Source organism: Pelodiscus sinensis, chromosome 6 (assembly GCF_052426305.1).
Source record: "Pelodiscus sinensis isolate ZL-2025 chromosome 6, ASM5242630v1, whole genome shotgun sequence".
NCBI lineage: Eukaryota > Metazoa > Chordata > Testudines > Trionychidae > Pelodiscus > Pelodiscus sinensis.
In genome coordinates, this window is record NC_143057.1 from 71,515,785 (window position 1) to 71,531,926 (window position 16,142).

The 16,142-nt window shown below is 41.3% G+C and overlaps 1 protein-coding gene across 7 annotated transcripts in view; it reads right to left on the bottom strand.

Moving 5' to 3' along the window:
• CAST (calpastatin) overlaps window positions 1-16,142 on the bottom strand; it is a 98,814-nt gene that overhangs the window by 22,381 nt on the left and 60,291 nt on the right. For 6 of the 7 annotated variants that reach the window (XM_089779316.1, XM_014571325.4, XM_075932101.2 and 3 more), the window contains 14 exons: window positions 16,066-16,116; window positions 14,982-15,038; window positions 14,487-14,603; window positions 10,377-10,484; window positions 10,217-10,285; window positions 8,776-8,874; window positions 7,856-7,936; window positions 7,648-7,701; window positions 6,698-6,793; window positions 6,500-6,595; window positions 5,371-5,472; window positions 4,148-4,231; window positions 1,559-1,606; window positions 237-341 (listed from right to left, as the gene is read on the bottom strand). In XM_089779316.1, coding sequence (XP_089635442.1) covers window positions 237-341; window positions 1,559-1,606; window positions 4,148-4,231; window positions 5,371-5,472; window positions 6,500-6,595; window positions 6,698-6,793; window positions 7,648-7,701; window positions 7,856-7,936; window positions 8,776-8,874; window positions 10,217-10,285; window positions 10,377-10,484; window positions 14,487-14,603; window positions 14,982-15,038; window positions 16,066-16,116 — 1,167 coding nt within the window. The remainder of the gene's footprint in view (window positions 1-236; window positions 342-1,558; window positions 1,607-4,147; window positions 4,232-5,370; window positions 5,473-6,499; window positions 6,596-6,697; window positions 6,794-7,647; window positions 7,702-7,855; window positions 7,937-8,775; window positions 8,875-10,216; window positions 10,286-10,376; window positions 10,485-14,486; window positions 14,604-14,981; window positions 15,039-16,065; window positions 16,117-16,142) is intronic. The other variant, XM_089779317.1, reaches the window with a different exon arrangement.

The window sequence follows — 16,142 nt, forward strand, 5'->3', positions numbered from 1 at the left end:
CCAGTCACAACACTAGCAGGAATAGGCAGAGTATAAACTACCAAGGACAACTGGAGAAAAAAATAGAGGAGATATTTCTGGGAAAAGAATATTATGGATTACAGAAACCAGAGAAGTATGGACTTTAAATTTTAAGAAGCGTTCCTCCATCCTAAAATTGTATCCCGTGACAGTGAAACTGAACACTGAATATTAAAAAATTGTTTAACACTTAAGATTGAAGGAAACTTACTTACTTTAGATGCGTCAGTGGGTTTAGATGGTTTAGACTGGGCTGCAGGTGGTGCAGGACAGACAAAATCTTTTGAAAATTCATCTATAAGATCAGATTCGCTTATAGGCTGTAATGCAAAATGGACACAAATGCGGTATGAAGGGACTGATTCAACTGTTTTTATAAAAATTTTACCTTAACTTTTCAAAGCAAATTTGCTTGGTCAGCAGCCAGAATGCAGCTTTTAAAATATATTGCGAATCCATAGCTAACGAATATTTATTAAGAAAACCCGTTCCAGAATTTGTCGAGTTTTTCAATTAAAATGTTTTTAATGGAGTAACATTCCATTTAAAAAATTGTTTACAGTGTTAGTGAAAAGAACGTATAAGTTTTTCATTTCATTAAGCAGAATAAGCTTTCAAAAGAAACAGCATAAATTACTCATGCTATGTCTACTCTGTGAGGTCTATACTGGCACAGCTACAGCAATGTAGCTATGCCAGGATAAATGCATAGCATAGGCATAGCTTACGGTGAAGGAAGGCATTATCCCATTACTGTGGAAACAGCATCTCCCTGAGTGATAGCAACTGGATCGACAGAATCAATCTTCCATTACCCTACCTATGCCTACTCTGAGAATTGCGTCAGCATAGATGTGGTGCTCGAGGGTGTGAAAAATTCACACTGATGCTGTACCTACCTTAAGTTTTAAGTGTAGACTAGACCTAACGATTAGTATGACAGTATTCTATTACAATGCTTAAAGTACAGATCATGTGTAGGTAACTGGAAGCAGACAATATCACCATTTGACTCTCACTTTTAACTCTCAGCTCAGATATCTACCATTTTAAATAAAATTCAGCTTTTGCCCTCCCAAATTAAGCTGTTTGCAACTTTTTTTTTTTGGCTAAAATAATGATTTCTAACTCGTAATGGTTTCCTCTGGGAATGTTTTAGAAACAGGCTACAATCTGTACACAGTTGTTCTCCTTCAACAACGTGTCATTGATGATTCTATGACCCTTTTTGTGAAAAGTGAGACACACTAAATATTTACATTTTTGTGTAGCAATGGTCTCCATCCTGTCTCTACGTATACCACATACAGAATAATAATATTCAACTTTAATATCAGTTAAAGACAGATGGCTAGACAGTAAAATACACCTACACTTATCCAGTGTGTAAACAAGTGTGTCTATAAAAAGGGACCGAGATTGTGTAGTTATACTACAAACATAGGAGAATAGATGACAAAGATGGAACACAAAAACTATCATCAGGAATCCACCAGAATATCTAGTCACAATCCCATAATATTGTTTCTTTTTTAACCTTAGGCTTCTCTTCAGGTTTTGGCAATAATGGTTTTCCATCTTTGTCCTGCAAAGTAAAACATAAATAATGTTAGTTCTTCCATGCCAGTAACCCAATTGTAAGTTTAGGATATTTGCAGTAGGAAAGGTAGCTAAACACATAATCTGAGTAATAAAAAAAACAAACCCAAAATTAAAATACACAAGTAGCAAAATTTGTGGCATACCACATTTGCTGACATACACTGACAATGTAGAATTTCACAGACACATTTTATCTTCATAATATAGGTTAGGAGCAGCAAGTCCCCTTACCTTCATCAGTGGAGCCTGACAACAGAAGGAAGCCACAGAAACTATGACTGGGCACAAAAGGTACATCTAGACTACATGCCTCTGTCGCCAGAGGCATGTAGATTAGGCTACCAGACATAGGAAAATGAAGCGGCGATTTAAATAATCGTCGCTTCATTTAAATTTACATGGCTGCCGCGCTGAGCCGACAAACAACTGATCAACTGTTTGTCAGCTCAGCGCGGTAGTGTGGACGCGCGGGGGTCGACATCAAAGGTATTTGTCGACCACCCAAGTATGCCTCCTGGGATGAGGTTTACCTGGGTGGTCGACAAATGCCTTTGATGTCGACCCCCGCACGTCCAGACTACCGTGCTGAGCCGACAAACAGCTGATCAGCTGTTTGTCGGCTCAGCGCAGCAGGAATGTAAATTTAAATGAAGCTGCGATTATTTAAATCGCCGCTTCATTTTCCTATGTCTGGTAGCCTAATCTACATGCCTCTGGCGACAGAGGCATGTAGTCTAGACGTACCCAAAGTGAGCCAGACTATATTTCAGTATTGCTCTTGAAGGGCATTTCTCAGCTGGTCAGATACTGCTGCAACCCGAGTGGCACAAAGGGACTGCTGAGAATCCACCCCTAGGTCAGTCACTACTACATTCCTCCAGTTTTATGTTGGATTAACTCAGCATTAATGTAACACAGGAGATAACTCAATAGTCAGATAGGTCCTAAATCTGTAGTCTTTATGGCTCTGAAGAAGATCTGAATGTCACCTTACGCAGGTGAGCTTCCCAGGACTGCAAGCAGATACCCTCAGAGACTTTCAGTGTACGTCTAGACTACATGGCTCCGTCGACAGAGCCATGTAAACAAGTTTACCCAGCATAGGCAAAGAAGCGGGGATTTAAATTATCCCCACTTCATTAAAATACACATGGTGGCCGCGCTATGCCGACGATGCACAGCGCCGCAGTCTAGACGCGGATCAGTCGGCTGGGGAAGCCTTTGCCGACCGATCCTTATGCCTCATGAAACGAGGTTTACAGGATTGGTCGGCAAAGGCTTCCCCAGCCGACCGATCCGCATCTAGACTACCGCGTTGTGCCGGATCAGCTGATCGTCGGCACAGCGCGGCCACCATGTTTATTTTAATGAAGAGGGGATAATTTAAATCCCTGCTTCTTTGCCTATGCTGGGTAAACTAGTTTACATGGTTCCGTCGATGGAGCCATGTAATCTAGACATACTTTGAGAGGTAAGAATTGCCCCACTCAGAATGGAACGTGCTACTTATTCGGCACTGGTGAGGCCACATCTGGAGTACTACATCCAGTTTTGAAACCCCCTCCTCCCCAATTACAGAATGGATGTGGGCATGTTGGAAAAAGTCCAGCAGAGGGCAACAAAAATTATTAGGAGGCTGGAGCACTTACATGCAGAGTCTGAGGGATTTGGGCTTATTTAGACTACAGAAGAGAAGAGTGAGGGAGGATTTGATAGCAGCCTTCAACTCCATGAAGGAAGGATCCAAAGAGGATGGAGAGAGGCTGTTCTTAGTTGTGACAGATGGCAGAATGAGGAGCAATGGTGTCAAGTGGGGAGGGAGGTTTAGGTTGGATATTAGGAAAAACTATTTTACTAGGAGGGTGGTCAAGTATGGAATGGGTTACCTAGGGAGCTGGTGGAATCTCCAACCCTAGAGGTTTTTAAGTCTTGGCTTGACAAAGCCCTGGCTGGAATGATTTAGCTGTGGTTGGTTCTGCTTTTAGCAGGGGGTTGGACTTGATGACCTCCTGAGGTCTCTTTCAACCCTATGATTCTATTCTATGATTCTATACTACTGCAATCTAATGAGGACAGTTGAAACATTGTTAACTGTATCAGTACTGACAATTCTGAACAAATCTTCTGTGTTCCCATTGGTAAAATATGGATAATACTTCTCTATTGTGTTTGTGAGGCCCTTATACTACATGAATGAGCTCCCCAGACATATTTATTTATATACAAGTGACATGTCCAGTTATAAAATAATGCTTCTGGCACTTTCCATGAGAAACTAGTCCAAATAAATGCCAACACTGTTTGTAAATCTACATGTTCCTTTCTCTGACATCAGCACATTACTGTGAGGGACAGCAGAGAGTTCCAAGTGAACCCATAAAGAAAGTGACAGGGCTGTGGGATACAAGACCCATCCACACAGAATGCACTCAGTGTTAGTCACTAATAGAGCTCCACCACTTATTTTCCTCAACTTCACTATCTGCCTGTGACACAACAAAGGAAAGTACAGATGAAAAATTACCAGTGCAGGTTTCAATCTGTATTCTGGAGGAATTGTATCATCACGTTCACCAGGCTTCTGTATTTTTTTTTCTTTGGCTTTTGCCTGAAGAAGAGGACACAGATACAGATAAACAGAAATTTCAGGAAAACCCACCAATACTCCCTCTTCACTAAAAAGGATCATTTGCAATCTAAGTGACGTGTTCTAAAAAGGTACTAAAGTCAGATTAAGCCAATCTACACTTCTATAGCCTATTCATGCCACATCTATATGGTAAGCGTGGAAGGCTTAGGGAAAAAACCATTGTTTTGTAATTAATACTAGTGCAGAAAATAGCCATGACGTGTTACACTTTAAAAACGACCTGGAGACACAAACTTCACTGGCCACTGCCTTGACATGCTTCAGGGGGCATAATACAAAGCTCCCAATTCTCTTGGTAGCCTCCACAAGCCTGGCATCACTAGCAGCAGAAAAGAGATTAAGGGTGTAGGACTGAATCCCTCCTCCACTGGACCCACAGGCAACTATCTGGGGACACTGAATCCCAACAGTGCACCCCTTAATACCTCCAGAGTCCTTCCATGAGCTCCAAAGCACTCAGCTCCTCTAGACGCTTTCCCTCAGCGATTCTAGACTCTCCTGCCCGTTAGCTCTTCACACCATGCCTTCTATCAAGTTCAGCACTAGCACCAGCACTCCAGACACCACAAGAGCAACTAATTCTCCATTGCCTTCCTGTCACTCCCTGCTTTGTGCCATTACTGAATATGGACAAGGGATAAAATAATGTAAAGCTAATAAGGTGAATGGTGTTAGATGTAAAGATAAAACTCAAAACATGCAGAGATTAAATACCAAATGAGCACTAAAAGTTAAGAGGGACATTGGAGAGATTCAGGTTGAAAACAAAAATCAGAAAAAAGTCAGATAGGAATCATTTACAAGAGAAAAATATTATTAATTGTAACCAACTCCCTCCACCTCCAAACCCAACATCTAGAGAGGAAAACACAGATAAAAGACAAACGATTAGAAATATATTAAAGTATAACTGACAAGAAGCACACCATTCATTACTCTGGTCCATCTTCTGGCCACTTATATCTCATTTCTGCTTCCCTTGTCTGTTTTTTGTCATTAAGTAATTTCTTTGGGGCAAGGATTGTTTTCCTATTCTGCATTTGTACACCTAGAAAAATGGAGTTTTGGGAGCTGATACAATACAAACTCAATTATACCTCTGAGATTTCTGCAATGGAACTAAGATCTTCTTTGGGTTCGGGTTCTGGTGCACCAAGGGTGTCAACAAGGGCTTCAAGTGCATCGTCACTCATTGCTGCCTGGATGTAAGAAAACATGCAAATCACACTGTGATTATTTATAAAAAGGCACAGGGTTTGCCTTACATGTCTCCTTCTCAATGTATGGCGCTAAGCAACGTGCTTTTGTGTCCGCTCTGCTTCACAATTTCCTTAACATAAGAGTTTGCCATCTGCTGCCCTCTCATCACATTCAGTAGTTTCAATCAAATTAAAAAATTCCTCAGAGACAGGAAAGCAGAGACTCCCTATGCAGGTTGAATCTCTGTGGTCCAGGACGCTCTGGTCTGGGAGACCACAGATGTTGCTGGACTAGAGAACTCAGCACAGAGCTCAGAACAGAACCAGCCAGTGGGGCCAGCAGAGCCCATGGGGCAGCAGAGCCTGCAGCAGGCAGGGCAGAAAAGCCACCAGGGCTGCCAGGAGATGTGGCACAGCTGCCGTGAGGTCAGCAGGCTGGGACCTCTAGGGGTCTGCTGCAGTTCACAGGGCGGGAGGCTGGAGAGAGGAACCCAGCTGGGAGGCTGGCACCCTCCCTCTCCTAGACCTCTCTTGGTCCAGCAAGCTCCCTTGTCCGGGATCAGTCAGGTCCCAAGGGTGCTGGACCAAGGAGGTCTAACCTGTACTACAGTCAATGACTACCCACACTGTATGGTCTTGACTGAAACAAAAAATTACATATTATCTTTCCAGATATGGGAAGGACAGGTCAGTTTTACACGTATAAGGGGATGAAATCATATCCTGATATTAAAAAGTACCCCACACCACTAAAAACACAAGCTCATTTTTGTAACCAGCTCACACACTAACTTTATTGGTCTTATAGGATCCCTGCAGATAACTTCAAAAGCAGAATTCCTGGACCACTCAGGCCCAATCCTGTAACATGTAGAGAATGCCTCAGAGGCCCTCAGCATCTGCAATTCCCATTGGAATTCAGATGTTCAATAGAATTTCAACTGAAGCCGAGGGTGTTCAACATCTTGGCATAAATTCAGCTACAGCATTATAATTAAAGTATTCAGAAAAAAGAGTATATCTATACCTCATCCAGCTTTGGTTTTTTCTCCTTAGGAGGAACAGAACTCTTGACCGAACTTGCTGACTGTACTTGTACAATTTCTTCTTCTCCTGTCGGCTTCTTTTTTGTAAGGAGAAAAGGAAGCAATTGGTTACTGGCAGAATTTCCAAAAAGTGTATAAAAGTCCAAAGTTAAAAAATCCTCAGTTGGCAAAATCAATACCTCTTTCAGAGTTTTTTTCTCTTCTCCATGAGCAGGAGTACTACAGGTAAAATCAGATGACAGAGCATCTGCAATATCGTCATCTGTCATCGGTTTCTAAACAAAAAAAATCACACAGTAGATTAAGGTTAACATTCAAAGGTCAATGGCTGTCAATATTTAGTTCACAATTTGTTTGTGCTTGGAGAAGCAATATGTATTTAAGGGGTCAGTGTTATACTTTTGTCTCAGAGCAGCCACAGAAAGAACACATCTCAAACACTTCTTCAGATACTTCACATCAGCTTTTCATTTTCTTTTATTTGTAAATTTACTGGGAAATGAAACTCTAGTCTGAGGGAATGACAGTCAATCTATGGAACTCCTAGACAAAGGATGTTGTGAAGGCCAACGTTATATCAGGGTTCAAAAAAAAAAAAAAGATATTAGTGGTCCATTGATAGCTATTAGCTGAGATGGTGTCCTCAGCCTCAGTTTGTCAGAAGCTGGGAATGGGTGATGGGGGTGAATCACTTCATTACCTGTTCTGTACATTCCTTCTAAAGTACCTAGCATTGGCCACAATCAGAAAACAAGATAGTAGGATAGATTATCTGGCCCACTATGGACATTCTTATGATCCTATGAAGCACACAAATTTAAGCATTCTTTGCCACACAAAGTATTAAAGGGCTCCTGCATGCATAACTGTCAATAGCTTGTCTCATATTATCAAGTTCAATTGCTCAGATTTAGTTGTTTCAATTTCTTTCAGTTTTCCGAGACAATGTTAACTAAAAATACTGTGCCCAAACTTCACAGGCTTCCCATTGATTTCAACAGGAAATGCAAGTGGTCAAGCACTTCCTGGAATTCAGCATTTTTCTGATGTTAGAGGAAGTTAATGAGAATTTAACCAAGAACTTGATGACGACTTAATTTTACCTTTTGAGTTATGAATCTAAACTCACCTGAGGTGGTAGTTCTGTTTTTTCTGGAGGTACAGCTTTGCCATCTCCTTTATCCTGAAAGAAAAGTTAGCCCTGTGGTAAAGCGAAGATAATCCCACCACAAAAACAGAACTCTATTGTATGCAACACACACACACACACACACACACACACACACACACACACACACACACACACACACACACACACACACACACACCTTTATTACCTCCAATAATTTTCTGTACGCTGGTGGGATAGCACCCTCTCGTTTACCAAGTTCTTCAATATATGCAGAAGAAAATGTATCCTGTAATTAAAAAAGAAAAGTAGTTAATATTGTTGTGCTAGTGTTTGTTGAAACCAAGTTTAAGCTACTAATTTACAAAGATAAGTATATAAAATGACTTTCTACCTTGTAATAAGCTGCCCTTCTCTCCAGCTCACAAAGAACCCACTGTCGTACCCAGCATCTCTTTCTACAGTTTTATTTTTCCAACTCAGGCAAAACTAACAAACCAGTTCCCTCTTCAAGGGGCCAATCACACTGACACACACTCACTAATCCCACTTCTGAGAAGAGACAGAGTCAAGTACGAGGTTAATCTCAACCTTTTAATGTAGATGTGATTTTTAGGTATTTTGGGAACCCCCTGGTCTACTCCACTTCCTTACCTCTCCATTGCTAGTAACAACTTCAATACCCTCCCTATCGACTGGGCTTGCAACCTCTCTTCTCTCTTCCATTCTGCCACATCTAAATTTAGAAATTATCATCTTCTCAGATTCCTAATGCTTTATACGGGGCACGTAAAAAAGTCAATAGAAAGATTTCCCTTCCCCCTAGCCAAGTTTTTTTCTCTGGGCTTTCAACAATTTTGATTAAAAACAAAAATTATTTTGTAAATCTATCAGAAAAGCCCATATTTGGTGACCAAGCAAGGGGCTATTTTTTCCCCTTTGCTACTGTATTCTATGGTATACCTATATTTGCAAGATTTCTTAATAGCTAAAATAATACTAGATTCTGTGGGAGGCAGGTATTCCTTATGTTTTATAAAGAAATTGTGAATATATTTAAAACGTTATGAGATCACAGGGATAATTACTTAGCCCATATAATAATAAATAACATAAGAAACTCAGTACCGTAATTTCTGGGCCAGTGTAGACTGGACTGGGAGGAACATGTTCTTCTGGTTCGCCTAGAGTCCCTATCAGGTCATCTAAAGCCTTATCTACATCAGACTAGAAAAATAAGTGGACAGTTATATAAGTCAAGGCACTACATAGCATGTAAAGATATATCACAATGAAAGAAACAGTAAAAGTTTTAAAATCTCTCCTCAAATCTAACAAAAATAGTTTACATTTAGTTTTATTATGCGAATACTGGAGAATGTAAAACTTTAATGTTGTGCTTGTCAACGTCATTCATGCATACAAGGGAATTAACTGAAATTTGCAAGAATCTTCTCCCCTATCTTCAGTCAACTCTCAACAATGGGAAGTACTCATCAAATAAGCCTAGGGTCATAGAAGAAAACCTGTCCATTATATAGAGTCAATTCCAGTAGTCTACTGCTTGTTAAATCAAATAAATCTGTGATCTAGCATCTCTATTTAAAACGACCATTAAATATGACACGCCATTGTGATTACATTAATGTAGCCTTTTATGGAAGGTCATTTTTGCATTATTAACCAAGATACTAACCCTTTAAGACCAGCCTATGGAGAACCAGAGCTATGCAGTTTGGCCAGCTTTCAAACTGCAAGGGGGGCAAAGCCAGGATTTCGTTTGGCCAAACAGGAAAAGCTAACATACAATAAACTGTTCTAGCACTAGAATTTTCAACTGCCCCTTCTCATTTCAGCTAAGTTTCTAGTTCTAGTGATTTAAAGTGTGTGTGTGGTGGTGGTGGGGGGGGAGTTATGAAATTCTAGTGGATTTTTGCTTAATATTATAACATCAATAACAATCAGATAAGACCGTCATATGGTGCAACAGTGTGCCAAAAACATGATAATAAAGAGATTGATTATTTCTGCGAAAAAGGAGAGCAAGAAAATCTATTGGGGACACCTGAAATTTAGCATAGATTCATCAAACATGATCTTAAAGTCTCATGTTGGATTACTAGCACAAGGAAACAACACAATACTGAGGGAAGTATGGAATGAACTTCAGTAGCGTTTACTTTTCCTCTCTGGTTCAATGCAGGTCATTGCAACTTAGGTCACTGATGGCAGGGTATATAAATGATACTGTTTACTGGAGTAATAAGAAGGGTGAAGGGAACAGATCCTTTGCAGAGACCTCCTGGAAACCAAACTAGAAACTTGCTTTGAATCAGCAGAAGTTCAACAGACATTCAAAGATAATTTACCAGATATCTCTCCATTTCAGAAACAAGATTATTATTTGTAGTTGGCTGATTAATTAGTTAATATTTTATAAAGATATATTTTTAAAATATGAAATATACTGAAGTATTATTGAAAGCACTGGTAGCTTTTCCCAAATCTACTGAGTGGGAAAATTGTGGTTTACACATGAGGGCTTACATGTCTGTATACTGTTACCTACTTCCTGAGGTGGCTTACTAGGTGCGGCTTCAACAGCTGAAGATGGAGGCACTGATTTATTTTCTTTAGTCTGAAAAAAAGCAAAAATAGTGGTGAAAACAAGTGTAAAGGGGTTAGGTTTATACAAAGCAGCTGACTTGTGTTAGACTATAATTACCTACCTCAGTACTTGGCTTATCAGCAGTAGCAACCAAACCAGCAGCAGTGACTGCACCAACTATAGCTGCACCAGCTGCACCACTAGCTAGTGATTTATTTTCAGTGTTAGGCTAGGGTAAAAAATAGGAGAGTTTATGTTTATATGACTTTGTGCAGATAATTTCAAAAAGAAAAAAAAGTCAAACCAGAATATAAATGTCCTATTCCAGTACATAACCTACTTTAATGTCAATACAACTTTTGTGCAAAGTTCAAGAATAAAAACCTGATCACATGTATTTCAGAAACAAGTTGTTAATTCTACTAAGCTACAGTCAGTGCTGAAGGAAAAGTTCAGTTTTAGTGGCATTCTCTCTTTTATTCCTCTGGTTACACTGAGAAAATGTAGCCTAGAACAAACTACATGCTGAGGAGAAAGTTCCTTAAAAAAGCAAATGGTACTAAAGTTTAACAAGTATTTTATAAAAAGGACTATTATACTCTGCGATAATTACCTATTTTAGTGCATTTTGGGTGGTCTCAAGTCTATAACATACAATAAAACGGTTTGTTTGCAGTGTTGTAGCTATGTTGGTCCCAAGATATTAGAGACACAAGATGTCTGAGGTAGTATCTTTTATTGGACCAGCTTTTGTTGGTGACAGAGGCAAATTTTGCACTTACACAGAGCCTGAAGAAAAGTCCAGAGAGTATGTGGGGAGTCACGGTATCTGTTATGATTCTTCAGTAACACCACCTGCCACCCCACAGACATAAAGCTGAAAACACCCTGGATGTAAAGAAGTGCCTAATAACCAAGACAAACATGGTATATTCCCCAGCCTTCATTTCTGACTCTTTGAAAATGTCAAGAAGTAGTAGTTTAGGAAATCTCCCCTTAAAGCCTTCCATTACGTGGGAGCTACAAAGAACTGCACAATCTGGCACAGCCTGCTCCAGAAACAGATTCATCTCCCTGAAGTAAGACTTGTCAAGAAAGGGAAGTCATGAAGACAGCACGAGAGGATAGGAAATCAAGGAGACAAAGCAAAAATACAGAAGGTAAAATAAATGTGTGAAGTCTCAGATCTCAAAATCTGCTACAAATCATGGGATGATTACCTACAATTTTCTAGGACTAATTCATTCCCTATAAAAGATGGAGGGCTTTACAGTCCAGGAAGTCTTCATACTTCAGATGTACAAGAAATGATGCTGGCCTCTTGTTCCATATTATCTAGCCTGAGTCACCAAGTCCCAGAATAGCTCTGAGCTGCAATCAAAGGTGTGACTGCAGCTCAGGTAGGAATGTCCACACTAGCTTTAATCTGGCTAGCATGACTACATATAGTTGTCCAGAGGCAGCAGCATAGAACACCACCACAGATATGCACCTCACGTTCCAAACGTGTTTGTACCGCCCCAGGTTGGGGTCCATGATGATGTCTCTACACTTATTTTCAATCATGGAAGCTACACTAAAGCTAGTGTGGGTATCTCATCTGGCACTGCAATCACACATCCACTGAAGTGTAAACATACCCCAACTCAATGACAGAGTAATCTGAATGTTAATTCTTCCACTTTGTTTTCCACCCTCTTTTTCTCCTGGACTCCTGTACATTTACTCCTCTTGTTCTTCTTTCCCCTCTCCCTAAACTGCCATCAGTCCTTCAGGCTGTGAGGGAGTGCTGCACATGTGCATACTGCCAGCTCACTCCTCTTCTACATGTGGGCCAGTCATCAGCACACCACTAGCTGCCTGGAACACTTGCCATGGTATGGAGCCAACCATTAAATAGGGCAGCGCTCATCTGTTAAATAGAGCAAAGAACACACCCTTGATTGACCATAGCTCCCCTATCTGCTGACATGTTGTATTAAGGAAGGAAAAAGTGGGACAAACGGACAAAGGATATGTTTACACTGCAATGTAAGCCTAACACCCTCTTCTGCCTACAAACAAAATATGCTAACCTAGGGTCTCCCTAGGGACTGGAGGTGGAGGTTCTGACTGAGCCTGTGTGAAGTCCTATACAGGGGTCAAAGTAACTTAAATTTCTTACGAACACTGTCCTATCATAACCTGGCACCCATAGAAGGGTGGGGTTTTAGGGTGGGGTAGTGTTGGCAATACCACAGTACCCATAAGAGATTTAAGGGCGGGGGAAGTCTAGAGAGGGCTCAGGGAAGTGGGTTGGGTTGTGTGGGGAGATGCAGGAGTTAGGACAGGTGGATGGGGAGAGGGATGCAGGAGTCAGGGTTGGATTGTACAAAAGGCTCAGGGCAGCGGAGTATGAGGGGCTCAGAGCAGCGGGACTTAGGGATGGAAAGGCAAGGGCACCATTTCAGGAGGTGAGGGGGCTGTAGCTACACTTACCCAGTTGCAGTGGTTTGGTTTGGTTTTGGGTTTTTTTGATGTGACAAGGGAGTGAGGGTCAGCTGCATTCCTCCTCTGCCTCCCCCCGGACAATGAGAGGAAGGAAGCAAGCTCTGCACTTTGCCCTCACTCCCTAATCACAGAAAACAAGAGAAAACCACATGGCTATGCAGCTGTAGACCTCCCAACCCCTGAAACATGGGAGAGGTTAGGGGGAGCAGGGCTGGCTGGGAGAGATGGGGGGGGTCAGGGGAGATGGGAGGGGTTAGGGGGAGCAGGGCTGGCTGGAGGAGATGGGGGGGGACCGGCCGGCGGGAAGCAGGTCTGGCCAGGAGGGGGTCAGAGGGAGCGGGGCTGGCCGAGGAGGGGACAGCAGGGGGAGAGAATTGGCCGGTGGGGAGCAGGACTGATTCAGGCGCACGCATATCCCAGGGTGCTGCCCGTCCCACGCACAGTCCCGGCGAAGCATGAGCGAGTCCAGCCCCGGGGATTTCCTCCTGCCCCAGCCCTGCCCCCTCATATAGTTCCGTATTGCCTGGCTGGTAGACACACTAACGCAGCGTGATACTCCTAATAATAATAAAACTTACCTAAAACATACCTTAAATTTTTTCCCGGTCAGAATCCTCAAATACTGGACTGTCCGGTTCAAAACTGGATACCTGGCAACCCTATCCCAGAGGATGGTGGGGGTGGAGGACCCCCAGACAGCCCCTCTAATCTGCCTGGCTGTCTCCTTCTAGCACAGAAGCCTGCAGGAAGCCAGGAGCCAAGCTGGGAGCACCCTGCCCCTCACCCTGCAGCTAAGTGTCCCAGCCAGCTGACTTCTTGCCAGAGCACTGCACTGGCTTACTTTCACCTCTAGTCCTATTCCTTCACAGTGTCAATACCACCCCATTGAACTCATGGTCAGAACCTCCCAAGTATTCCACAATAAAAAAGGAACTTCTTTTCCTTCGAACAGTCAAGTTTAGTGAACAGTTGAGATTTCCTACACTGTACCATGAACAAAGAGCTAGAGGAACCACATTTTGGGAGGAAGCTAGGAAGTCTTGCATAATCCACTGGAGCTCCAGCTTGTAACTCAGTATTCAACAATTCCTAATGTGGGTTACAACTCAATGTATATGCTCAGGCCCTAGGTTAACAAAGCCAGAGGCTACTAACTTGAGTTCTATCATCCCTAAGCTTATATTGCAGTGCAGACATAAGAAAAGAACGGCAGTACAAAGCTTACAGAGTAATGTGTCAAGAGTCTCAAATATGCAGTACTTCTGGCTTAGGTAGGCCTGCAACTGCCAGTGAGTTTATATGGTTCAACTTCAAAAACATCCAAACATCTTACAGAGCTAAGAATGGCTTGAGAGGGATCTGAAGAGAGGCTGAGCCTCCTTATTGCACAATACCTATTAAAATGTATTAAATTAAAACATACCGTGGAAACACTTGCACACTATTCTCAGTGCTTTTGAATAAGTACATTCAAGGTATTAAGGTTAAATTAGCAAAATGCAAAAGGTCCCATTAAATCCCAAAGAGTTACGTTTTATACATGCTTAATATAGCTTAGACTTTAGTTTAATGCAGCACAAAAATCTTTGTCACGTATGCCTTCAAAAAAAGGCAGTCTGTCTTTGGGACACAAACTTTTTGTTCAGTGTTTGCACATGCCTAGCACAATGGGAACTGTGGCTAGGGCTAGTAGGTTCTCCCTCAATACAAACAAACAAACAAATCACAACTTCTGCTTTACCTTTGATTCTTCTATTGAAGACACTTGCGTTGACTGTTCAGTCTGACTGGTGACTGTTTTTCCTGGACTAGTTTGCTTGGAACTTTTTGCTACAGAAGATTTGGATGGGCTTTTTGCCTGTATAATCATAAATATGCTATTAATGTATAATAGTGATAGAAATGTAGCCGTGTTAGTCTGGGGTAGCTGAAGCAAAATGCAGGACAATGTAGCACTTTAAAGACTAACAAGATGATTTATTAGATGATGAGCTTTCGTGGGCCAGACCCACATCCTCAATTTTCTTCCACTATTTGATCTGAGGAAGTGGGTCTGGCCCACGAAAGCTCATCATCTAATAAACCATCTTGTTAGTCTTTAAAGTGCTACATTGTCCTGCATTTTGCTTCAGCTATTAATGTATATGACAGATGTTCGTATTATTGTGTTTTTGTTTTGAGAAACTAACAAACTGACCAACCAACCAAAAGCAGAAAAAAAATGTAAATAACTCACCCCACCAGATTTCTTTTGCTTCTCTTCAGACTGATGTTTAGTCTGAGAATCAGCTGGCTGTCAATAATACAGATATAGTAGAGTATATTAGGAAATATTTAACTGTTAAGAGGTCTTCCCTTAATGATTTTTAGACTAGTTTAATATATATGTAACATTCATATGTTCTGCTAGACAATTTAGAGAAAAAGGAAATTATTATTTTCCAATTGTTAGGGATGCACAATTTTCCCTTTTGCCTCTTAAGTAATCTCAAGGCAAGGCACAGTTCAAACTCAGCTAGTACAGCTATATGAGAAAAAGAACAATTGGGGTTTGTGGAAATTAATTTCTCTTCATTCAGTCACAATTCAAAGTTTGAGAGAAAACATCTTGGCAGAACCCGTAAGTATGGGTTATCTTTCTTTATAAAGGTGTATTTTCACCTTCTGCAAAAATAAAAATGGAATAAAGCTTTGCATATGCTCTTGCAAAAAAAACCTGAATCATTCTGCTTTTCTTTTCTTTAGGTTGATAGGATTTTTTTAAACCAGTTTTCAAAGGTTCCTTCACCTGCCAACCAAAGAAGATAGAAAAGAAACAACTTTTAAAAACCTGATATTTACTAGGCAGATAGGGCTCCCTATTCCTCTCCCTAGGAAAACTCTGCAGGAAAGCAAGCAGGAGAAGTCTAGAAAGTATCATTGTGAATTCCAAGGCAGCCATGCAGCAAAACAGACTTTGCACCAAGCTCTAAGAGCAACTTCCTTCCCTTATAGTCAGTGACATCAGAGTTCTCTATTCTTTTCCACCCAGACATGCCCTAAAAAGACAGAAGACACAGGGTGGGATTAATGCTGGTTTCTACTTAAAAATCTTCTGGGAGAGGGGAAGCCCAACAGCATCTGAGCTCCAAAAAGTGTGCTATGTCAACTCCTGACACCCTGGACTCCACTTCCAACCTCATCTACGTGCAAGTTTGTTTTCTTCTCCCATATAAGAAGCCTCTGGGGAGCCTCTGTTCCAGTAGCGGCACACTTATTAACACTTCTGAAGAAGAGGCACACACAATGATTCAACAGAAGCAGCAGAAGTAATAGCTTACCTTCGCGGACTGTGCTACTTTTCCAGGTTCTGTTTTTGCAGCCTGTGTGGACTAAAATATATAAGAAAGTAGCTTCA